Source organism: Puntigrus tetrazona, chromosome 6, assembly GCF_018831695.1.
Source record: "Puntigrus tetrazona isolate hp1 chromosome 6, ASM1883169v1, whole genome shotgun sequence".
Lineage (NCBI taxonomy): Eukaryota > Metazoa > Chordata > Actinopteri > Cypriniformes > Cyprinidae > Puntigrus > Puntigrus tetrazona.
The window spans coordinates 7,206,933-7,232,162 of record NC_056704.1 but is presented as its reverse complement, the minus strand read 5'-3'; the positions used below and the strand labels follow the sequence as shown (position 1 = coordinate 7,232,162).

Here is a 25,230-nt window from a genome sequence, read left to right as displayed (position 1 = left end):
TTAGCGTGGACAAGCTGGCACTGAGAGGGATGAGTGTGCAAAAACACACACACACACACACACACACACACACACACACACACACACACACACAGCCAGCGCTCAGGTGTGCTGGAGTTGCCATGGTTGCTGGGTTAATTAACCCCTGTGGATGCAGCTGCCAGCGGGTGGCGGTAGTTCTGGGTCATCCCCACTGACTGGGAACTGCACCAAACGCTCCAACCTCTCTTTTTACTTCGCTCGTTCTAGCTATAGTCAAGCGTGCTTGAGGAGTTTCCACACAAAAGGGCCGCAACGTGATTCGGCGCAACAACGGCGGTCTTGTGTTGAAAAGAGATCCAGCGGTGTGACGGTGTTATCACAGTATCACAACTTCCCGCAGACATTTTAACAATAGATAAGTTGCGTGCCAAAAATCTGCCGCAATTGTTTCTCGTGCGTGGGAGGCCTGAGGGGGAAGCTGGATATTTCAGTTGCACATCTAGGTTTTCGTTGAGGCTGTTTAATGTGTTTTAATGAAGCGAAGGACGTGCCATGTAATGATAGCCATCTTCTCGTCTAAAGACACCGTGACAGCACGTAATTATGATAAGGAAGGCCTCCGGTTGAAGGTGTGCAATTGAGCTTGTATATACAGTATACGTTTCTTAAAGGCTCGGTGAAAAGAAAAACATTTGGCTGAAAATATGAGCCGAAATCTGATCTGATAAGCCAAAACTTTGATGTGGAGAAAAGCAGTTTGCAAGTGAAATGATCCGGGTTTATTTATATTTCATGTAAACACCGAATGTGGTGTATTGCCAGAAAGAGCCTGCGTTTAAGTTGGAGGCTGCCGTGCCCACTGTGTATGATGTATGCAATGAGTGTGAAAAGTGCAGTCTCCGTCAAGTCGATGGCAAGCACATTGCGGTCAAAATTCAAACGCACTTGCAAATTCATATTAATGCTTTGTGTAATTTTGCATGTACAGTGTGTGACGTAATTCAAGTACTCTAAATTTAGAGTAAATTTAATAGATTTAATACAGATTGTTTGATTTGGAGATCAATAAACTATGTAAAAGTAGAGATAAAGAGAATATAAAAGAAAAAAAAGTCATTATTATATGGAGTTGAGTCTGTATGTGTGTGTGTGTATGTATGTATATATATATGTGTATATATATATATATGTGTATATATATATATATGTATGTGTATATATATATATATATGTGTATATATATATGTGTATATATATCTATATATATATATATATCTATATATATATTATAATAAAATGCAATGATACTTTTACTAGTTATTTATCATATTATATATATCAGGCTATTATACTTTTTTTTTTTTTTTTTTTTTTTTTTACTACATTGATTTTTGTTCTTCTTGTAGTGATAGATTTCCAATGAGAACAGCTTTTTATTCATTTATTTTTTCCTTTTTGAATGACCCAACCTTAGTGTCCAAACTTATGGCGTGGTATTATTTATAGTCGTATCTTATACTGTCTCAGCCGTAAAGCCCACGGAACGTTGGCTAAACGTCTGATGCACATGGCACACAAAAGTGGAAACACTTCAGGGATTTCAAAGCTGTCGTTGGATTGGATGAATTATACAGGATTTCCAACGCGTGTCACGTTCCTTAACATTCCGATCTGTCATTGTGGCGACATTTCCACAAAACGTGACGCTGAAACGAAACAAACTGTGATTGGTTGTTTAATATGTTGGTCAAATGGCCTAATGGGTGGGCCTTGGCCAGTGAAAGCTGCCATGTATTTACAACACCATATCATATATAGTGTTTTTTTTTTTTTTTTTTTATAGATGCACACAAATGCATGTATTTATTTAAAAAAAAATGTTTAATAAAAAAAAAATGAAAACTGAATAATATCAGTTATGTTAATATAAATATGTACATGTAAATACAAGTCAGTATTTTCAAAACTTTTTAAATACTACGCACACATTATGTAAACAAAAACTTTTATTTTGGATGCAATCAATCACAATTAATTAATTAAAAGCACTAAATACGTGATACTATTGTTTTACATTTGACGTTTAAGACTATCCACCAAAAGTTTGAATCCCCTCCACGTTTTAGTAAAGTTAATCCCCTTTCATTTTTAGTGAACGTTGCCGAAACATCTGTCCTCCTCTGTGCTTGCAGAGCTTCTCAGGAAGACATTAGCGCTGCCTGTTATCAGTACAATCTCACTGCGAGTAGTAGCTCTTCTCAAAGCTCTCAGTGGTATTAGTGTTAATGTTCCAAAGTGGTGCTTAGGGAGTAGACTTGAGCCTCTCCCTCTAGGCCGGGGTCTGCATTTTTGCACAGCATTATGGGTATTTGCACTTCAGCAGCTCATTGGATGCTTGCGTCCAGTGCGAATGTACAGTATCCGGTTTCATGCCACTATTATTCCCAAAGCAAATTAGGCGCCTTCGCCATGAGTATTTATATGTGTAGGAATCAATAATAAGCTGCTCCGTTTGCAAAGTGTTTTGTTAGCCTACGTGTAACAACTAATGGAATGAGACGGAAATATTATTTAGACATGCAGATGGTGCGTCTTACACAAAGCAACAAGCGAGGTGTGGCGAAACTAGGCCACTCTCTTATTACAAAGCTGACTACCCTGTGTATGCTCCATCTGAGCAGTGATGTTTTATCGAATATACATGCAGCGTCCTCATAGCGTTTGATTACGTCATTTGAGTAAAATTGAGTGGAAGGGTTCAGAACTTATTTTGAACAATGGTAATATTTTGAGAACAAACCGTTCATTACACCGTACAGACAATCCGAGTGACATCCAGAATGTGTGTTATTGTACGTCCTTCAGAAGTAGTAATATTTAAAATGAAATTGGAGCAAAACGGCAACCTAAAGGTCTTAAAATCTCGCCGTGGAAGAGATGTAGCTAGCCTAACATAAGCTAGTCAAAGAATGCTCGCAGGGAAGTGGCTAATTACACTGAAATATACATTTATGCTACATTAAAGGTATCTGATATGTATATTTTGTCCCAAGTACCGTTTCATTTAATGGTTTAATGACTATATTTGGCTCTAGACATGTTCGAAATGTTTTGATTATGCGTTTCAGATTCACTTTCAATAGATTCTAGGAAAATATTTCCCTTTATACAGCATTTTTTCACATCCCCGGTTTCCCTTGTAATTGCAACACTGCGTTTAAGGGTCGATGCCGTTTAAAATGTAGTCAGCGTTAAACACTTTTGACAAAGGAGAAAGCTGAAAGCTTTAGCTAATGCTGTCTTTAGCTAATATGAGGGTCGAAGCAATGCTCAAACTCAAAAGATATTTTAAGGAATGGTAAGTTTTTCCTTTGAGTACGATTACAGGGAAGCACTGAATAAAGCAGTCACACAGCCTGCACGGTCATTTATGTTAATGATCACATTTCAGATCCCAAGTGTGGAATGTAAAATGTTAAATCTCGTAGTTTACACCTCGTGTTTGAAGAAGAGACTCAAGGAATGGGTGTGTAAAGTTGTGTAAAGTGTGGGAAGAGCGGAGACATCACAAGAACTGTCTAGTAACTATCATGAACAAATCAAATAGCTATTAATAGACCATTTTTTTCTCATGAAATTAGCATTTTAACTTCCCATAGTCATTGGTCTGTGCGAAAAATGAGGAAGATCAAAACATAATTTGTAATATCTTCCTCATATTTGAGTGCTTCTACTTTTCCGTCTATTGTTCTTAGAATTTTTCTGTTTGTAACCCTTTGTGTCCTTTTATCATAATCGGACCTACCGCTGTTATTTGCTAATAAATATTTATAGGCTAAAACAGAGGATGTTGATCCATATTCTCAACAGGCACAGTTCCCTTACATTCTGTGGCATTACTTTTCAAACCTGGCCCTGTTTACTCCCAGTATTAAAGGTGCAGTGTGTAATATGTAGGATCATATATTGACAGAAATGGAATATAATGTATGTAACTATGTTTTGAGGGGTACAAAGACCTTACACAACGAACCGTTGGGATTATATTAACTAAGAAGGAGCTGTTTGTATCTACAAACATCGCAGACGAGAGGGGCAACGATTCGTTGGGTGCAAGTCGCAAATCTCACCGCTAGACGGCGTTAGAATTTACACAGAGCACCTTTAAGATCAGTCCGATTATAAACGGACAGGGCTAGATACTTGGACCTCTTCCAAGGGTTGTTGAATATGCATCAGAGCAGATTGCTTTGGTAGTATAGACACTCATGTGGTCGAATGTGTTCGAACAGTTAGACTTATTTTTGGCTTTTGACCTAATTCTTAAACTTTACGGGACGTGTTGTTAAAGCACGCCATAGCCAGATGGGATTTAAAGTTCACCGCCTGAAATCGGAAGTTTGGTTTGAAGGTGGAAAAAAAGAAGAACGTGAACAAAACAGACTTAATAAAACAGCAGGTGTAAAAATGATACCCCCCTCTCCAAACGTGGCATTGAGGGCGAGTTTGGCCCCATACTTTTAGAACGTTTCAGGTCCTGTTCTCTCTCTCTTTTATTTATTTTTTCTCACAGCCAAAAAGGGTTGTGTAAAATTCCCAGCGCTCTGCGATTTGGAGATCCAAAACTCCCTTCCTCTCCTCTCCGTCTCCACTCTTCTGGCTGCCATCTCTTTGCTGACCGTGCGAGAGTTTTCTCAGGAACAACAGTGACTCACTTTTGATGGAGGGGGCGTGCGAGCTGTCTGGTGACGCAGGATGATGTCATCTCCCCTTTCGATGCAGTCATCCAGTTGTTCTCTGTGTCATCTTTCCCCGCTGAGCTTCCATCTCTTGCTCGCTGCAGTTTTCTGCGCCATGCGATTGTCTGTAGTTTGACAGCGTCTCCCACTCGCCCGTCTGTCTGTCATACCGCAGCGATCAGTGATCAAGGGGGACAAACTGTGACTATAAATTATACACGCATAGAGGCAGCCATCACTTTGGCACCGACACTGATGCCTGTCACATGGTATGTTCACTGCCTAAAATCCTAGGCAATGGATTGTGGAATGAAGCCCGGCACGTCTGTGCTAGTAGCTGCAATTCTTTTGAGTCATAATTATCTGTATTTATTGGAATACTGTATTTTGTTTAAAGCATTTTTAATGGCTTCTGTCTAATATGCAGGGGTAAAAACATTAGTTATTTCCCTTAATAACGCTGTTGTAGTTTTACAGTAAAATACTATTAAATGTATGGTGGGGCTGCATGGTTATGACAAATCATAACTGTCGATTATTCGCGTGAAACTGTAATTGCGATTTAACACAATTTACATTGATGTTTGTATCACTGTTTAAAGCAACTTCATGTCATATTTTTTATGAAAATAAGCTGAAAACATTTAAATTGAAAACTTTTATTGCTTTTCTATAGTACTAAGCCTCAAATGTTCTTCTTTAAATTATAAAAAAACAATTCAAAATACGTATTTTATTATTATGTTAAACTAGAACTATGATTAAAAAAAACTCTGTATTAATATAAAAAAAATATTTATTTGTGTGGTAGTTTTTGTCATCTCATATAATGTAATATAACGTCTTCTTATGTATGCTTCCATCTGCCTATTTTAATGTGCATGTTGGAATATCGCATAAAAAAGATGCACATGCAATGTAAAAAATGTACATAAAAAAATAATTTGAGTAGGGTAAACTTTTTGTCCAGTAAGAAAATATGCTCATAAACGTTGCTGGAGATACATGTACTGAAAACATTCCTCCATGTACATCAAAATCATCATGTGACGCTGCGCTATGAGATAGGATAACATTTTATAATAAATGACTGTATTAACAGGATGAGCAGATACACGTCTCTCGCTGTTGACGCTTGTAAGGGTTGTAGCGTGTTTCTCAGACACTTTTTAAAATGTTTTCACACCGCAGCCATGTTCGCTGCATTAGCGCGCCTATATTTGATCACGTCACTTTAACAATATAATTTATTCAGTCGTTTAGGTTCTTCCGTCATGCTTAAAAAATAGCGTGTAGTTAGCGCGTGTTAAACACACAGTAGTGAACAGCTCAGTGAAATTTGATTATTGTAACTGGTTCAGTAAGTGGAAAAAGTGGTGCATCGCTACGTACTACGTTGCGACCAGAAGAGAGCCTTTTTTCGTGTTTTAAGAAACATTTCAATAATAATAAACATCATGTTTTCCTTCGCTTTCGACCTTGATGATTAAATTTCACAGCATAAAAGGAGTGTTGATCTTGCTTCTGATGCCGAAGGGTGCATTGCTTCATCTTTTATGATTTTCACTCCCGCTTTAATAGATATTCAATCTGTTCTTGGTGTGAATGTTGTTAAATCGCAGACATTTTTTCTTTGTGCTCGTCATAAAAGGGCCGTATGATCAAGCAGGGAGACCGGAGGCTGTTCGGTCGGAAAGAAATGGTTTCAGTGACGTCAAGGCCATTATGTGATATGATCCAATTTGAGCCCCGATGACTGTTTTTTTTTTTTTTTTTTTTTAAAGCTATACAGACGTGGAGGTTGACATCTCCTCCTCCTCCTCCTCCAAAGAAAATCTCAGTCCAGTTCCCTGCCTCTCCGACAGATGCATTAAAGCTGCGTCACATTCATCGTGTTCCTTTAACTCGATTTGCTGACCAGCTCTGCATTTCTATTTCACCCTGGAATAACTGAATTCTGCCCACATCATTCTGGTCTGCACATGAGTAGATGCAAAAGAATCAGGAAGTGATTTTATCCCGGTTTTTGTTAGCAAACCGAATAGACTTACCGGAGGCGCGGTGCTTTGGTGTTAACACGCTAACTTCGTTTTCTTTTCCTTCTCATTTGTCCCGTTCTTCTCTTGTCTGCGGGAAATGATGAAATGGCACATTGTTTGCTAGATACACATCGTGGTTTTCACCTTAGGAAAGAAATAGAGCCTAAGTTGTTGAGAGGAATGGAGAAGGGGGCCGTCTCGAGCGCTTTGGAGATCCGCGTGGAGGAATGAGTTTAGTCGCCCTTTGTGACCTAAAATACAGTATGCAATTGAATTATGCTGCAAATCGCATCTGGCTGTTCTTCCTCCCAGGAGACGTAGGTTAGCTGCACGCACAGACCCGGGATTATTCTCCTTTCGGGGCTCACAGAACCCTGTGCTGTTTCACTGCGCTAAATGAGACCCTCTCTTCTGAAAGCAAACGACTTTGTCAAAATCGGCACAGAAATGCAGAAAATCTTGAAAATGCTTTGTATGCTGTGTTGGATATCGTGGGTTCCTCGGGTAGCAGTGAACTAAAGCCTGCAGTGAAAGATGTGCAATCAATATTTTGCCAAATCACCATTCAGTCGCTATTCTTGCCCAAAAAAAACGTGTTTCTAGTGAATTCATGAAATAGTGATTGCACATCTCACACAGATGCAGGCTTTAGCTCACTGCTTGGCTTTTTTTTTAACCCAAGAATCCCAGGACATCTAAGCATTTTCAAGATTTTCTGTATTTCTGTGCTGATTTTGACAAAGTCGTTTGCTTTCGTAATAGAAACCGATAGCATCGATATGTATCTCATACCGTGGGCCCTCTCAGAAGTTTGTTGAGGCTCTATACAGTGTTAAGAACCGCATGCTTGCTGTCTAGCTTTACTGGTGTTTTTAGAATCTCTGTTTATCATCACACATCCTGGTCTGATTGGGTGGTTGTGGGCTAAGCTCATTAATATTAATTATGTTGTGCTTGTCCTGTGCATTGATTTAATATTTTACTTGTTGCTTTACTGTAATATTGTAATATTGCAAATACTCACATTCTAATGTTCTATGTAGACTTTGCAACTCGGTTTACAATTAGAAATGGACAATTCACAAACTGAACATTGGACTCTAAATCTGAATCTAAAGATGATTCCAACGATTTAATTTCTCTGTCTTTATCATTGTAGTTGTATTCTTCAACACTGAGAAGGATTTCTAGAACTATGTCTTTATTGTTAATGTACTGTGAACGGAGAGTTAAAAATAGCATCTTCAAACTTTTTTTTTTTTTTTTTATTCTTTTACACCATTGAAACGTCAGCTACCTAAATAAATGTATCATTTGCATGAACGCGTAAAGCAGTCCATGGCGATTAGCATAAATGAAAAGTTCAGGCTTGAATTTTAAAATCAATATTACATGCTGCTCAAAGCAAAGTAAATCAATACCTCCTGCTCAAGAGTGCTTTCAGAAACTGCTGTCTTTGCTTATAGGAAGTTTTTAAGGCCGTCGCTACATGACTAATGGTGCTGGAGCTGAAGGGAAATGATGTGATGACGACGCCGACTCTAGAAACACGTCTATACTACTGATATTAGCTGAATATGTTTTTCTTAAAAACAATTTTTGAATAACCAAGCGGTGGAAGGTTTAGTTGCAACATTTGCTAGAAGGTCACTCTAACCAGCCAAGAATGAACCTTTTTGTTCACAACCCATTTTTTATCAATGGTATAGCATATATTAGAATATTGCGTTATTGACAGCTAATTACAGTGATTTTGTCTTTCAGACGTTTGAAGATTATCATTTTTTTTTTTTTTTGAAACAAAACATTTTTTTTAACCCTAGAACATGAAATGCAAAGTTATCTGCTTTTGCAATAGTTAGAGGTATCCGTTTTCACATGTTGATATCATAATATATGAAAAATGTCATTAAACAGTGATCTCTCTGACATTAATTTTCCTACAAAGAAGAAGAATTCAAGTCATCATGCATGCAAGCAGGTTTGCCGATTTTGAATCCAATTATAATTTGCATTCATTTGTATTCGTGTAACAGATGAATTTCGAGTTTACACACGAGAAGAATAGAAGCAGGGTCAGGAGCAGCTCTTCCTTAGTGCTCGTAACTAACTTGATGCTCATGGTCTGCCGTCTATCTCCCCCTGACATCACTCTGTCCATCCCTAAGAATAGAAACGAGAACAAAAACAGTCTTTTGTAACCTCGCGCCGTTTGAGCCCTTTCTGACGTGGTGATGGCTTTGTGTGTGTGTGTATAAAATGTAGATTTATTGTTTGCTCCTATATGCCTTTAAGAAATTCTGCTATTATATTACATTAGGTTATGTTGGATTTAGCGCTGTCGAACAATTAAATGATTAATGGCAAACTAAATGAAAGTTTTAGTTTATATATGTATATTTATGCATATATAAATACAAACACATTCATGTATGTTTGAGAAATGTTGTTTATGTAGTAAGTAAATAGTGCAAAATATGAGTATAAATGTATGTAAATATTTTCAAAATATATAATTGAGTTTTGTGTGTTTATGTATACACATAATAAATATGCACAGTACGCATACACGTCTTATGTAAACCAAAATTCTTTATTTAATATGATTTTGAGCATGATGAATTGGCACTCATTATAATACCCTATAATATAGTATTAGGATTTATTAATGGCTGGTTATTGAATTATTAGAAAATAATGCACATCTGGTCAAAAAACTGGTAAAAAAATATTAGTGTGTATATCTTGTAATTCTGACTATAACATACACACATTTCTAGGAAAAAAATCTATACCTTTTTCATATTTTAAGTGTCGTAAGTGACAGAAAAGGCATACGTTTTCTAAAGACCTCTATTTAAAATAAACATTGTTTTAACAAACATATTAAGTGAAACCATAGTTTTAAACGGAGACAAATGTTACTTAAAACCAATTCATCAAAGTAGAATGATTTTTGTCAAGTTTCACCTAATTTCACAGTGCGTGTTTTATGGTGACAAGTCTTTATTACTGCGGCTTCACATTTTCGAAATGTCTCATAATATGAAATCAGCACCCTCTCATTCCTTCGTGTGTCTTCATGGGTTTATTTATAGACATGTAAGGACACTCTGTCAGTGTGAATACAAATGAGATATGTGGCCTTCAAAATACGCAGCACAAAAGCGGCCTCTGTTCTAAAGCGTAGTGTCACATTCACACCACTCTGTGGCAGCAGTGGGCTTTAATAGCTTCATGAACAGATATCAACATCTATACTAATAAGAATACTTGCTTTTCACGTGCAAAGATATATATATATATATATATATATATATATATATATATATATGGGTTCCAGGGTTTGTTTCTCTCGCCGTTTGATCAACACTCGCTGCTCTTTTAAGTTTGTGTGTGTGTGTGTGTGTGTGTGCACGCTTGTTGTGCAGCTTTCTGCTTTAGAAAACACAAAGTGCATGTGGTTGTTTTGAAGTGGAATCTGACTCCTTTCTGGTGTTTACATGCATTATTCTGCCTGCTGAGTCAGTCTGTGGGTCTCTCATTATCTGTGCTTGCTCGAAGACGGCGCCACATCTCCCTTGTTGATACACCGCTGCTTAAGGGGTCCTACTGTGGAGAGAGGGGCGCTGGCCAACGCTGCCTAAGAAGCCAATTTGCAATTATTAGCCCAAATTTGTTGGTGCACTGAAAATATCAGCGTGCGTGCATGTATCTGGTAGGTTTTCTGGTCCCAAATGTTGTAGCGTTAATGTTTAATGGCGGTGTAAATTGATTATGAAACACTTGTTGTTCTTATAAATGATCCTCTGAGGAAGGATACTTTTGATATGAGATTTCTGAGATCTCGTTAATGCATAAGTGGTATGTTTTTTTTGTTTTTTTTAAGGTATCAGAGGCCATTGTTTTTGGTGTGAGATTTACAGACAGTGTGTATCCTATCACTCTCTTTCGGCACAAATCCAAATATTTCATAATATTTTTATATTTGAGATGCTTAAGTATTAACGTATCTGAACGCTTAAGTATTATTATGTAAATTAAAGGCTTTGTACTTCAGTCGCGTTTCGATGGTGACCCAGAGGCGGGAGCGATAATGTTCACACACACATGAAAGCACACATGCATTTACAAACATTCCATATGCTTAATGTATACGTACCCCTTACAGGAAACTTTCTGTATTTGTTAGACTTTCAGCAAATCATTTTTTTCTGTTATTGCTGGTATTTGATCCCCATAAAGTGATAAAACACACACTTTGTTACCTTTTTGGTGTAGCTCTTCTTTATATTTTTCCACTATTTTAATGCCATTTGATCTTCATTGTTCAAAATCTCTTTGAGAACTGTTGTTTTGGCTTCAGTCTGTTTTTAATATATTTCTAAGAGAGACCAATTCAGTTCAATTGTTGAAGTTGCGCACTTAGACGGTGAATAATACTGTCTCTCCTAGGCTTCTAATGATGTCTCCAGGGCAGGTGTGTGTGTGTGTGTGTGTGTGTGTGTGTGTGTGTTTACATAGGATGCTGTTCTTCCCGTCACTGACAGCCCCTCTGCTTTATTACATTTTCTCTCTCTGGCAAATAGAATATCTGACACCTTTACCCTTCCTTGCCCTCTAAGTCTCTCCTGCTGTTCTTCCCCTTTACCATCCCTTCTTCGTTCTGGAGCTGTCTTATTTCTCACACTCACACTGTCAAGTACTCCCGTTGTGCATTTGTTGGTTGTGTTTATGTAGCAAACATTGGTGCAATTCTGAGACTGACAGCTACTTAATGAGAATGGAAGTCACTTACTCTCTGTGGGTGTTGGGCTTCTGGGACCGCTGATGCCGAGGGGTCTTAACACAGTGGATGTCATTGTATTTTTGCTTCTTTTTTTTCCCTAAAAGAATGTGAAAAGGACCTTTTGAGATGAGAATTTCTTTGAGATATATCCAAGGCATTTCCTTTTAAAGTCTTATAACTTGTGTACCAGCCATTTGTAAGCTCTTTCTCAAACTAGGCCACGAAGTTGAGAGCAGTAACTAGAGACTACAATGTAGAAAATGAAAAGTTGACTTTGTAAGGTGCTTGCTCGGCTTTATTGAGTTTACTTAACATTGGTCCAAATTGTTCACTCAACTCAAGTCTCTGAGTCAAGTCACATGTCTGATTTGTTCAGCTAACACGGTTTATTATCTTAAATCTTGACCTATTTATTTTTTGTTTTTTTTTGTTTCTTGGACGTTGTTTGTTTACATATGACAAACATCCATGGAGAACATTTTCTTTGTTTGTAGGACAACTTACAAGACTAAGATATCCAAAAATAAAATTGACGTGAGGGGTTGAACGTAATCTGGGCCTCAACTGTATAAACTATGGCAATCAACAAATGTAAAAAAAATAACCTCTTTACATCACAGTGCAACAAATAACTAACAATAATGATAAAACAACTACAAAAAAAGTTTGAATGAAATTAGCAAAAAGCAAAACATTCATCCTATAACAATGACTGCATAATTTGTTCATGCCGCAATGCATGCTGGGAACTCGCATGGCCTTAACATTTCAACAATATGACATTATTTGTTCAGATAACTGTTTGACTATTTGGGGCAACATTTGGGGGTAAATTTGCTGGTCTGAATGTTTTTTGTAAGGCAGTTCTTAATTAGTTGGTTCCGTTGTTCTTAAGAATGGGTTTAGTCAGTAGGTTCTAGGTTGTAAGCCGCTCATAAGTGCTGTGTAGTTGCATGTGTTTACCTTTTATTGATCTAATAATAACACTACAAGATTCAGATTCATAGCATACCTTTGGCTGCTGTATCACATCTTATAATATGAAATAAAATATATATATATTTGAGAAAAACTCTGCTGCCAACTAGCATTGCTGACATCTTGAAAGGCTTCCTGTGTTCTAAAGGAATCTGATGGAGTCCAGCCAACTTAATGTCCTGTTTTTCTGAACACCAAGCACTTCCTCTCGCTGCCTCTCTCCTCCCTCCATGTTTTTTGTGTTTGCGCTCTCTCTTATCTTGAACACGTGTAGTTTTCTAGCCAATACTGTTCACTTTTGTACAAAAAAGAATGAGTCTCCACTCTTTACGCTGACTAATTTAGACCCGTGTTTGCCAAATTTTAGAAGTCTGTGATATAACTCACCTGATTCAAATCATCAGCCAATTGGCCACTTACCAACCCCTCCTTCAAGACATCGTTTAACCAAAACTGCCCACACGTTCTTTTTTTATATATATATATATATATATATATATATATATATATATATATATATATATATATATATATATATATATATATATATATATATATATATATATATACACTTCTTTACTACTGACATAAGGATACACAAAGTAACTATTTATGACTAGCATGTTAGGTTTTCCCCAAAATCTGAAATAAATATTGCTGATTGAACGTACAACCTCCCTCAAAATGTTATATTTATAAATGATATTATTATTTTAACTTATATTTCAAATGAAAATGATTAAGATGTATTTGCATTCAAAGACAGTTATTGTAACTGAGTTAGTAACACTATTTAACAAGAGATTTAGTTAAAACGGTTGTTTTCCATCTCAGATACGGTATGAGGCAAGTTGTGTTCTCAGTAACGTTGACGTTTTCGGATGGAATAAGCAGCAGTGCCGCAGGACGCAGCGTAATTATAGGCTCCACACAGACATGTTTCCATACACAAGCCCGAATCTGAAACGTTATTGCTAGATTGGTAATGCTTGCCATCTATCTGTTGACAGAAGGAAGTTGGGCAACTGCAGTCCAGATGGACTTAAAGAAGATGAATTGATGCTTGGCTTTTGTTCCTAACATCTGTGACTCTGAGCTGTGTTGCGTAGCGACAGCTAGATGGCACCAGCATATTGAGGTGACCTGCGGCGGACTGGACTGAGGAGCTTTTGTCCTCACAGATAGCTGTGCTGTCATTTGATTTGATTAATATCGTTTCGGTGATTTCAGTTTAGCATTACAAATTTTTTTTGTTAACAGTAATTAAAAGCAAAACTAAAATTAGTTATTAGATAACATTTTACAATAAGGTTCGTTATTTAACAACATTAGCCAACGAACAATACTTCTGCGGCATTACTATTAATATTAGTTAGTTCATTTTAGCGTTATAGACTGAAAATGACATCACTATATTTCTAGAATTATATTTGACTATACAAAAATATAAAACTATAGACTATGTAAAAATGTTTTGTTGGTGATTGCAGCAGGCAGCATTTATTAGTGCAAACACAAGGAAAGGCATTTTCAGCTGAAGAATGATAGAAACATTGATAACCAATCAGAATCCATCCTGCTGTAACGGGATCCAAAAGCAGTAAAATGAGCATGCACTTAATAAACAGATGATATCATTCGCTGACCCTCAATATCTTTATAATAGTGCTGTGAAATGATTAATCGCATCCAAAATTTGTTTACATAAACATAGACACGTGTATATATAAATACAATGTATATACAATGTTAATTACATCTCATCTATCTCTCTCTCTCTCTGTCTCTCTCTCTCTCTCTGTCTCTCTCTCTCTCTCTCTCTCTCTCTCTCTCTCTCTCTCTCTCTCTCTCTCTCTCTGTCTCTCTCTCTGTCTCTGTCTCTCTCTCTCTCTCTCTCTGTCTCTCTCTCTCTCTCTCTGTCTCTCTCTCTCTCTCTCTCTGTCTCTGTCTCTCTCTCTCTCTCTCTCTCTCTCTCTCTCTCTCTCTCTCTCTCTCTCTCTCTCTCTCTCTCTCTCTCTCTCTCTCTCTCTCTCTCTCTCTCTCTCTCTCTCTCTCTCTCTCTCTCTCTCTCTCTCTCTCTCTCTCTCTCTCTCTCTCTCTCTCTCTCTCTCTCTCTCTCTCTCTCTCTCTCTCTCTCTCTCTCTGCTCTCTGTCTCTCTCTGTCTCTCTCTCTCTCTCTCTCTCTCTCTCTCTCTCTCTCTCTCTCTCTCTCTCTCTCTCTCTCTCTCTCTCTCTCTCTCTCTCTCTCTGTCTCTGTCTCTCTCTCTCTCTCTCTCTCTCTCTCTCTCTCTCTCTCTCTCTCTCTCTCTCTCTCTCTCTCTCTCTCTCTCTCTCTCTCTCTCTCTCTCTCTCTCTCTCTCTCTCTCTCTCTCTCTCTCTCTCTCTCTCTCTCTCTCTCTCTCTCTCTCTCTCTCTCTCTCTCTCTCTCTCTCTCTCTCTCTCTCTCTCTCTCTCTCTCTCTCTCTCTCTCTCTCTCTCTCTCTCTCTCTCTCTCTCTCTCTCTCTCTCTCTCTCTCTCTCTCTCTCTCTCTCTCTCTCTCTCTCTCTCTCTCTCTCTCTCTCTCTCTCTCTCTCTCTCTCTCTCTCTCTCTCTCTCTCTCTCTCTCTCTCTCTCTCTCTCTCTCTCTCTCTCTCTCTCTCTCTCTCTCTCTCTCTCTCTCTCTCTCTCTCTCTCTCTCTCTCTCTCTCTCTCTCTCTCTCTCTCTCTCTCTCTCTCTCTCTCTCTCTCTCTCTCTCTCTCTCTCTCTCTCTCTCTCTCTCTCTCTCTCTCTCTCTCTCTCTCTCTCTCTCTCTCTCTCTCTCTCTCTCTCTCTCTCTCTCTCTCTCTCTCTCTCTCTCTCTCTCTCTCTCTCTCTCTCTCTCTCTCTCTCTCTCTCTCTCTCTCTCTCTGTCTCTCTCTCTCTCTCTCTCTCTCTCTCTCTCTCTCTCTCTCTCTCTCTCTCTCTCTCTCTCTCTCTCTCTCTCTCTCTCTCTCTCTCTCTCTCTCTCTCTCTCTCTCTCTCTCTCTCTCTCTCTCTCTCTCTCTCTCTCTCTCTCTCTCTCTCTCTCTCTCTCTCTCTCTCTCTCTCTCTCTCTCTCTCTCTCTCTCTCTCTCTCTCTCTCTCTCTCTCTCTCTCTCTCTCTCTCTCTCTCTGTCTCTCTCTCTCTCTCTCTCTCTCTCTCTCTCTCTCTCTCTCTCTCTGCAAAACATTTATACAAATATTAAATATAAGCAAGTAATGTAAAACATGTAAATATTTTCAAAATATATGTTGTGAGAATGTATAAATATACACCATACACATTCATAGCTATATTATGTAACAAACACATTTATTTTGCATGCGATTTGACAGCACTACTTTATAGTTCTCATTCTTGGTGTGAACCAGCCTTTCAAATTAAAATGCCATATTGCAGTTTCAATTTTATTTGAATGAATTGTTCAGCCCTTTAATCATTGGGTCGACACCATATCTCCTTTATGTCTGTAAGCTCGCACGAGATGCTATTTCTAGACCCTCAGAGCTGAGTCAGTACTTTGGCAGTGTACAGCCGAGGTTGAACGTGAACCTTGAGGAGTGACTTCTGGATGTTTTTTATAGGCAGGTTGTTGTTGGAAGGCAGCTTGAGAGAGAATGAGCATATGGTGTGATCTGTGAAGGGTGATTAAGGCTGGATGAAGGCAGGAGCACTGCAGGGATGCCCAGGGGGTCCTGGCTCAGCTGCTGCTTGTACTGCCAGTCTGATAGGAAATGGCATACTGTTCCTGCCCCACTTTAGTTGGCGTTGCGGCTGTGCAGTTCTGATAAGATTACGGACGCATTTGGAATGTGCCATATAGTACATTTACACTGATTCTACTTGCTGGATAAGCAGAGCGGGATCAGATCGCGCCGTAATACGCACTCTTGCTGTGAGAGCATGAATTTGTAAACTTGGCCTCTGAACTCCAGCCCTCGCTCCACCTGCTCATGAATATGTAATGTGTGTGTGCTAAATGCCGCACTGAATCTACACGGCTCATGAATAATTAATGGTCGTATGTAATAACATGACGCAAATGCTAGTATGAAGCCCTTGAGATGACCTTAAAGATGCTCTAAACAGGGCCAAACACATTTGATTGCTATATCAAGCCCCAGCTTGACCTTTTAACCTTGCCTGGCAAGAAAGAGGTGTCTTAAAAGTTGCTTTGTAAATGTTTTATTCACAGTATAATGTAGTAAAGAAATCGCAGACCGTTACTAATGAGTGTTTTTCTTTGTCTTTTATGTCACATTGGTGTCCTTGTTGTGATCCTCAAAGGTAAGAGATTTTATGTATTTGTTTGTCTTGTTTTTTTTTGCCGTCTAGAGAGCCTGAGTATTTTTCAGGGCACCACGGGGTGACTTCAGCATTCATAAATATAATTAAGTAAATTCTAATTCCAATTTATTAAGTATTTTTGAAGTGTAACTAATAAATAATTGATTTAAATAAATTATGTTTGTTTTTAAATTTAATACCATTATTGTCAAAATAATTAAATCCTGTTACCCTAATCTAAATTAAAGCACTACTACACGTCCAGGTTTAATACGGTGAAGCTGCATTAAAACACTCCCTCAATATCAATATAATAATTCTTCAATATGTAAGTCGATATATATTCTTGTCTAGCATCATAAGCAATAATTAAATTTTTAAATTTTTTGTGCAGAGACATTGTGAGAGTTTATGCAAGTTAACAGAAATTGCTGGCAGATAAAGTATTACAAATATATCAGTTTCAAAAGAGAGAGAATGGAGCACTGCTATTTTTAATTATTAAACATCTACATTAAATGGAAGCAGAATATATAATGTGTGTGTGTATATATATATGATGAATCTCTCTATGCCCATATCTTTAAGCAAATGTACATGCAGCTTTTTGGGAATGTTAGTTATATCTGCTGCTCTTGTCAAGTGATCTGATGTTCAGATGTTTCTATACGTGTATCTGTTTCTTTATGTATGTTACCACCTGCTTTTCCTTTCCTCTGTGTTATCTCATTTCCCTGTTTTAATATTATCTGTCATGTTTAGCTCTATCAATTTTTTCCACAGTAATATAGTATTATTTGCATTTCCTTTAGTATCATGTTCTCATCTCCTCTGTGACTATTTATAGCTTAGTGAAGCTTTACATGAATCTAGTCCTCTTGCATTTTTTGTGCTTTTGTATGAATTGTGTATGTAGCTACATTTGTGCCCATATGCCTGTGTGTGTGTGTGTGTGTGTTCCAGCAGGGGTCTGTTCTCTCTGCTAACTGACCCATTTTCCACCGCCTCACGGGGGGGGGGGATGAAAGGCAGCGTGATGCTTCGCTCTTTCAATCTCCCTTCTCATCAAAGAGAGCGGGAAAGCTGCTCAAATGCACCTTATTCAGTGTTCAAACCCCCCTATCCCAGCATCCCCGCATCGGCTCCATCGCAGCCCTGCCGGTGCCTTCATAACGGTCTTTTAATGTCTAAACAAGCACCATTTAAAGTTTTTGAACGGTTTTACACGAGCTGACACAGAAAAGCCGAGCGCAGGGCTGCGATTCATATTTAATGCAATGCGGAGAGTGTGTGATGCGTAGGAGGGAAGCTGCAACCGAGGCTGCGTTTTCCAACGTAGAAAGAGCACGAGAGTGTCTTTTATATTCCACTGCAGTGTCAATTCCCTTTTGGCTTTGCTAGTTTTCTGATCTCCATTTTAGCAGTGACCCGCAAAAGCGCTAACGTAGGATCTCTCGGCGCCATTTTGTTTAAGTTTCTAGGCGGTGGTGTCGAGGTTGATGAAGGGTCCGGAAGTAAAATCTGCCCTCAGGAAAAGTGGCCTGTGTGACTGTCATACGACTGACGGGCTGCTTGATGTGTCGAACCTTTGCATTGGGTTGAAGTTCAGCGTCTGTAAGACTGGTATTCATCTGACAGTGGGGCGGTGGAGGTCACGTTTTGCATGGAATTACCTCTTTATTGCGTCTTCTGGCAAAAATATACAGCTGCGCTGACACATTTTGATTGCTTTTCCATAGCAAACACACATTCTTTCTAAGCCACGGCCAGTGAACTCTGGGTGCTTTCCTTCTTTTTATAGAATCAAAATACTGGTGTAATCAGGTCATGACACACATTGCATTCTGGTTCTGTCTAAGGCTTCCTCACTGTGCCAGCAGGTGGTGTAAACCTACAAGGATTTCAGTGGACAGTTAACTTACCTTTAAAAAAATAAAAAATAAAATATTGTTATTTTTTTGTTTGGTTTGTTTTTTGGAGTCAGATTCACAATCTGTAACCAATATAATTACCGTTTTCATATATTTCTTTATTAAATAAAAATAATAAAAATAAATAAATAAATAAATAAATATAAATATATATATATATATATATATATATATATATATATATATATATATATATATATATTATATACAACATTTATTTCTGTATTTAAGAAATATCATTTAATTTGTAAACATTTTTTTAAAATAATAAATCAATTCGGACTTCATTTGTATTTCATATTTAACTATTTATATATTTTTATTTTTTGTAAAAACATAATGCTTATTTATGCGAAGAAATATTATTTACGCAAAGCGCTAAGCAGGGAAAAGTGTCCGATCATGATTACTTTGTAGAGTTTCTGTTTAAATAGCTAGCCTTCCTCAGTTTCGAAGGTAAATCTTTCACTCAGGTCCTGTTCTTAAGAAGAAACGAGTCGTGTAACACTAGAGAATCTCTGTTATCTCAGCGCCTTTCTTTCAGCCTGGATTCTCCATGTCAGGTAAAACTGCGATGAAGACGTGGACTAGACCCTTGTTCTCTCGCTCTCTCCCATCGAGAGCCGTGGTGGTTTTCCCCTCTGAGCTTTAGCTAATAATGCGGATCAGAGATTCTGCACCTGTGAAGCTCTGTGGTCCGTATCGGGGATCTTACGTGGTTCAGGAGTGATGAAACGCGCCAATCACGGCCCTGTCGACACCCTGCCACCGGACCGCAGCAATAAACAGGGTTTTTTTTTTTTTTTTTTTTTTTTTTTTTTTTACCTCGAGCCTTTTATCTCAGATGAAAGTCTCTCCCCCGTGAGTCTCGCCAGCTCTTCCAAGTGCAGCAAATGGGCCAGAGAACACCTGCTAAAGTCAGCATGTTTCTGCTGTACAACCCTCACTGCTCTTCTCTCTCTTCCTCTTTACTTTCTCTCTGTCCGTCCACCTACGTTGCTGAGAGATCCTCTCTTCCTCGAGTAGGTTAAGTTGATACTGGACATCCATGTCACGCTGTGTTCCTGAAGTGTGCTCTTTTCTGAATTCTGTAAAAATGTGCCGAACTATATACCTTTATGACTGTATACACCTATAGGCTGCTGCTTCATGATGGATTTTTTAAGGTAATCATCTCATTTTATATTTTCGTATTTAAATGGTCAGCATTTTGGTCGCATAAATATATATTAATTACATTTATTTTTAGATTGTGCTACCCATCCGATTTTTGTGAGAAAATCCTGCTTCCGCATCAATATTAATTTTTAATTCAATAGTTTTATTTATTAGAATAGGTTTTTAATATTGACCATGTGTTGGTTATTGGTTTTGCTATTCAAACAATTGTGGTTTGGTTTACGGTAAAATGTGTGAGAATTTAGTTGGTAGTATATTGGTTGTCCAAGGCTCTTTGGGTCTGCTGAGAAGACAGGTGGTTCCTCACAAGGTAGGTTTTCTTCAGACCAGGGCTCTTAAACATCATTTCATTAGAGCAGCTTTCACGGTCCGGCCTGCAATTATCAGATTCCTGTGTCTGTCTTGGCCATGAATAAAAAAGCAAAGCGAAGACAGGTCCAGAATACTTCCAGAATTAATATTCACTTTGAAACAGATATACAGCTCCTTTTTCTAGTGCTCTAAATTTATGAGCAAGAGGTTTTTTTTTTTTTTTTTTAATTTGAATAGCGCAGTTTGTGAATTCAGATAAGAAACCGATTTCCACATCTTTGAATCCGTGTAAAATGTCTTGAGTGTATCATTACCGGTGCAGTTGAATTAGGCATAGCTTGAGGCTTTTCTAAAAGTTTGAGAGAACACGTGTGTTTTGAAGACACGTTAGGCAAAATCGTGGTGTTTGTAACCAGCTCATACGGCTCTGCTCCCATTTCATGGCGTGCAGTGGGAAGTCTTACACTGGAGGATTTTTCTGCAATCAGCCAGGCTCCCGGGTCGCCCAGCGGGGCCACATGCCGTTCAAAATAACTGTACTTCAACGTCCTTTTTATTCAGCTGCATGCAAAAATATGCACAGACATGAATGTTATATGGAACGTGGAAACACGCTTGACGCTCTCGCCATTACCTCTCTGCGCAGGCTCTGTGTTTTATATTTCATATGTAACGTGGGGCGTGCATGCTTTCTATTCCATTCTTTGTGTTGAAGTATTCAGGAGGTATGAAGTCATGCAGTCACATTGATGATAGAACACGTGAAGGGCGATGTGCCGCATCAAGAGCGTGTAGTGCATACCCAGGCTTAAGCTTGCATCTCTTTATGACAGTCCTGTGGCTGTGATGAAAGGACGAGGCACGTTTGAAGTCGGTCAGCGTCACGTACAGAGGTGTGTAATTTGCCTAAACTGATTTTCTTATACTCTGGCGCAGCGGTTTAAAGCTTTATGTGCAATCAGAGTGGAATTGAAGGAATCGGGACACATTTGGTGTTTCTATGACGCAATTCAATTATTTATTTTTTCCTGTTCCTGTGGAATAAAAAGATGATTTATAAAATTATATAATAAAAGAATATCAGCATGATAACTGGTATCTTAAGACAAATTTCAATAAGAAATGTCAAAAGTATTTTTGGCTTTATTGGCAATTCTTTTTTGTTGTGTTTTTTATATATATGTATATGTATATATGTATATATGTATATATGTGTGTGTGTGTGTGTGTTTATTTAGGTTTGTATGTATAACAGTCATGCCAATTAATTTCTTTGAAGTTGAAATGGCAACCATATTCCAGTCATGAGCATATTATTAATAACTGTTAGGGTTTCACACAACAGGTTTTCCAACTTGTATCTGTATCATGAACTATTGAGGAAAGTGAGTTGAGGTCTTTGAGTAGATGAAGAGCGATGGAGTTACGGGGGAGGGCAGGGGAGAGGTGATGCTGAGAAAAGCTGTACAGAACGGATCCTAATGAGCCTTTTCTAATCCGCCCAAATCTTTGTAACGATCCCACAAATGTCAGGCCGTAGTTGAAGGCGAAAGGAAGACACAGGGATTTGAGCGGCAAGATAAGGGGGGTAATCCTCAACACCCACACCTCCCTCCTTATGGAGAGAAGGGGGAGATGGAGAGGTGGCCGGAGGCCAGATGAAAGTGCTCTGCTCGACCCCAAGTGTGTTCTGACCGCTTATGAAATTAATCCTTAAATACTGTCACATCATACTCTGGCATGGAGGGAGCTGTAGATTTTAATTTAGTAGACGCGCATTAGTGCAGTCAACTATTTTAACAATAATATTAATAATAACTACTGATAAATTAAAGCCTAATGCAAATGTTTGAGCTGAATCTCATTCACAGAAAGCCCGTGGCACCTATTTCCACCTCCTTTTCACACACAGTCGTGCTTTTTTTATTAATAAATGCTGAAGCGTCAATTAAACAAAACAGCAGCTCGCGGTATTCGTGAATATAGGCAGTTTAAACGATTACACGTGCGCAAACAAAGTACTTGGTGGATTGTAGCGCGTTTCTTCTCCGTCCTGTGAGCCCGGGTGGGTTTAAAGGGTTTGACGGACAGACACGGGAAGCCCACCCCCGCGCGTCCGCTGGAGAACGACAAGTCCTGGAGCGGATCACTCAGCGGAATGGATTCACTTCACACTACTAGGCTGTGTTTATCTTGTCACACCTAAGCAAATACACACGCCCGAGTTGCAGTTACGTTTATGTAAAACTACTTTTGTGCCACAGTTTAGGTTTATTGCTTAATAACCTATTTATGCCTTTTGAGGCTTACCCTCACGCGAGTTTGATATTTCTCTCAGGCGCCGATACTAAACATTTACTATAGGAATCGATGGTAATAACGGCTTTAGGTGAGTTGTTGGTCACTAATGCGTGATTGTGTTTCACATTGATTTAATGCACATTTTCCCCCGCATGAGAATCTAAATAAATGATGCAAGTCGCATGTAACAGCGCTGGTTCAAAACGCGTCTCGTGGAATCCGCTCCGGGTTTTCCTTGGGCTCCGGCTGGATGATTTGTGTGTGTACGGAGCACACGGGGCAGATAGAGGAGAGAGACGGGTATGGATCCGTAGCTCCCGCGGCTGTCCGTCTCGTTTCCCGGGACTATCGTTTTGAATACAGCGAGGCTTCGGGTCTTGCACGGTACGTTTGAATGAGAGCAGGAACGCACAGCGGCGGGAAACAAAGGCGCGCCCGATACGGTGCAAAAGAGCAAGCTGGCTGCGCGGCGGGGGATGCGGGGCACAATAGGGAAGACCTCCTAAAGAAGAAGAGCGTGGACAGTGTTGCAATAACATTTCCCCCCAGACAAACAAGCCTCGCTGCGGGAAACGGGAATCTGAAGCCGGACTTTACTTTTCAGTAAATGCTGTGTAAATATGAGGACGGGCTGTGCGACTTGACGGGACTCTTTCAGGATTTTTAGAAAGCGCAAATAGTCCAATGACAGTCTAAAAAAACGCACCGGCACAGCAAAGGTAAATCAACTTTAAGCATTATTCTATTTATTTATATTGATACGCGCTCTGGAAATCACCAGCTGTGGGTTAAATCGCGCTAGGAACATATTTAACTTGAATGAATTTTCTCGGATTGGGTTTCTGAAGAATGTACTTACTTGATGGTAATTACCCGGAAAGGATGGAGCGGGGTACGCCACAAAGAAAAACCGTATACAGGATATCTTTGACACTGGTGAAAAAGGAAACCCTGCAGGACGGCGGAGGCTCGGCGCACCGGCGGCTGGAGAACCCTAAAGTGAGCGCGTACCGGCGGGAGGGGGCCGCTGACCCTCCGCGCGGCTCCCCGCTGGAAGAACTGAAGGAGGTGGAGGACGAGACGGACGAATTCTCTGCACACTCGTACATGAGGAACTTCAGGACGTTCAGCACTGGGCATCTGGAGCTGGGCAGGTTGAAGATCTCGAGGAGGGCGCAGCATTTACACAAAGACAAGGAACTGAATGAAAAGTGCGTCCTGCCAGAGAATGGGCAGAGCAAAGTCGTTGAAAATGGGGCGCTAGAGCACAAAAAGGCAGAAGATGTTGCTGAAGGTGACGGATTGAAACGCGATTCCGAGCGTGGAGAAATCATCGGCACGGCTGCCGCTAACGGAGAAAACGCAGGCATTCGAAAGAAGATCCTCAAGGCTTCTCGGAGCACAGAGGAACCGGTCAGCGCGTGGACAGACGAGACCCCCGAGGAAGCCAAGGGTGGCAGAACGGCCAAAGAGAGCTGCATCTCGTCTTTGCTGGCTAAAGGGAATGGGAAGTCTCCCAAACCTGCGCCCGAAACCCCTCCGGCGAAGAGGCACCCGAGTCTGCTGCGGCGAAGTTTCAGCTTTCGGCACTGGACGGGTGGAGAGTTGATCCGCATACGGGCGCTTTCCAAGGAGAAGCACCACAGCAGCTCGGGCTGCATTGGCCGCGATGGAGAGAACAGTCAAGCCGGTGTGGTTCTACAAAACATGGCTTTCACCGAGTCGGAGTCCACAGAGAAGCGAAACACCTTGGATGTGGGCGAGGTTCTAAGCAAAACTGATTCTGTGACCGAACTGGGCCGCAGGGAGAGGATGAAAGGCAAGAATCGAACGCTGGACAACAGTGACCTGCTCAAACTGTCGGATAAATCCTTGATGGACAAGGAGGGTTTCATTAGAGGGACAGGCTCTCGGTCGAGCGGGCAGGAACGTAAACTCATTCGGTTCTTCAGCGGTATCTTCTCAAAGCGAGATGGGACGTCCACTCCACTTAGCAGTCCCAGCAACCGGGCTCTCCGGAAGAACGGCCTTCTGGGAAGTCAGCGGAGATCAGAAATGAGCTACTCGCAGTCGAGCACCGAAAGCGTTAACGGTTGCCAACCAGACGGTAATAGCTGTTATCTTTGCTCTTTTTTTTTTGTTTTGTTATAAGGCAGGAGGATGCTCTGTTTGCTATTGCGGTCTTAGGACGGGGGTAAGAGGATGCGTGTTTGTTTTGGACAGGAAGGTGATGTTTAGTTCCCACTTTGCAGCCCGCCTGTGTTTGTGTTTCATTATGCTGCGCTCTCGCAGGTTATTCTGGGAGCTGGCAGCCTCGTTCTCAACGGTGAGTGTTTACATTCTTGAACGGCGAATGTTAAAACCCTCATTAAGTGCCGTATCCGTTCTGTTAGCCTGCTTCGTGCATTTTGCTGGTACTGCACAATGTCAGAGTGACAGTTTCTCCCACTCATGTTTTCTTTTGGAAGTTTAGAGTTAATATAAGTGGATCGCACTATTCACACAGCCGCCTTTTTCCTCTCGTTTTGGATCCATTATCTCACTGTCGGTGTTAGCGGTGATAGCAGGTCTTCTGTTAAGGCCACCACCCTCTCCTGTCACTAGTATGGTAATGTAGAGCTGCTGTAGATACTGTGTAGAGTTTCATAGAGATTTGAATGAATTACCACACGCTGTCTACTGGCTGTAAGGTC

At 39.8% G+C, this 25,230-nt stretch overlaps 1 protein-coding gene across 4 annotated transcripts in view; it reads left to right on the top strand.

Moving 5' to 3' along the window:
• Positions 1-25,230, top strand: part of agap1 (ArfGAP with GTPase domain, ankyrin repeat and PH domain 1) — a 137,018-nt gene that overhangs the window by 13,017 nt on the left and 98,771 nt on the right. For 2 of the 4 annotated variants that reach the window (XM_043241589.1, XM_043241588.1), the window contains exon 1: positions 22,799-24,644. The exons of the other annotated variants lie outside the window; for them this stretch is intronic. In XM_043241589.1, coding sequence (XP_043097524.1) covers positions 23,387-24,644 — 1,258 coding nt within the window. In that variant the 5' untranslated portion in view covers positions 22,799-23,386. Of the gene's footprint in view, positions 1-22,798; positions 24,645-25,230 lie in introns of those variants that run through there. 4 annotated transcript variants of the gene reach the window in all.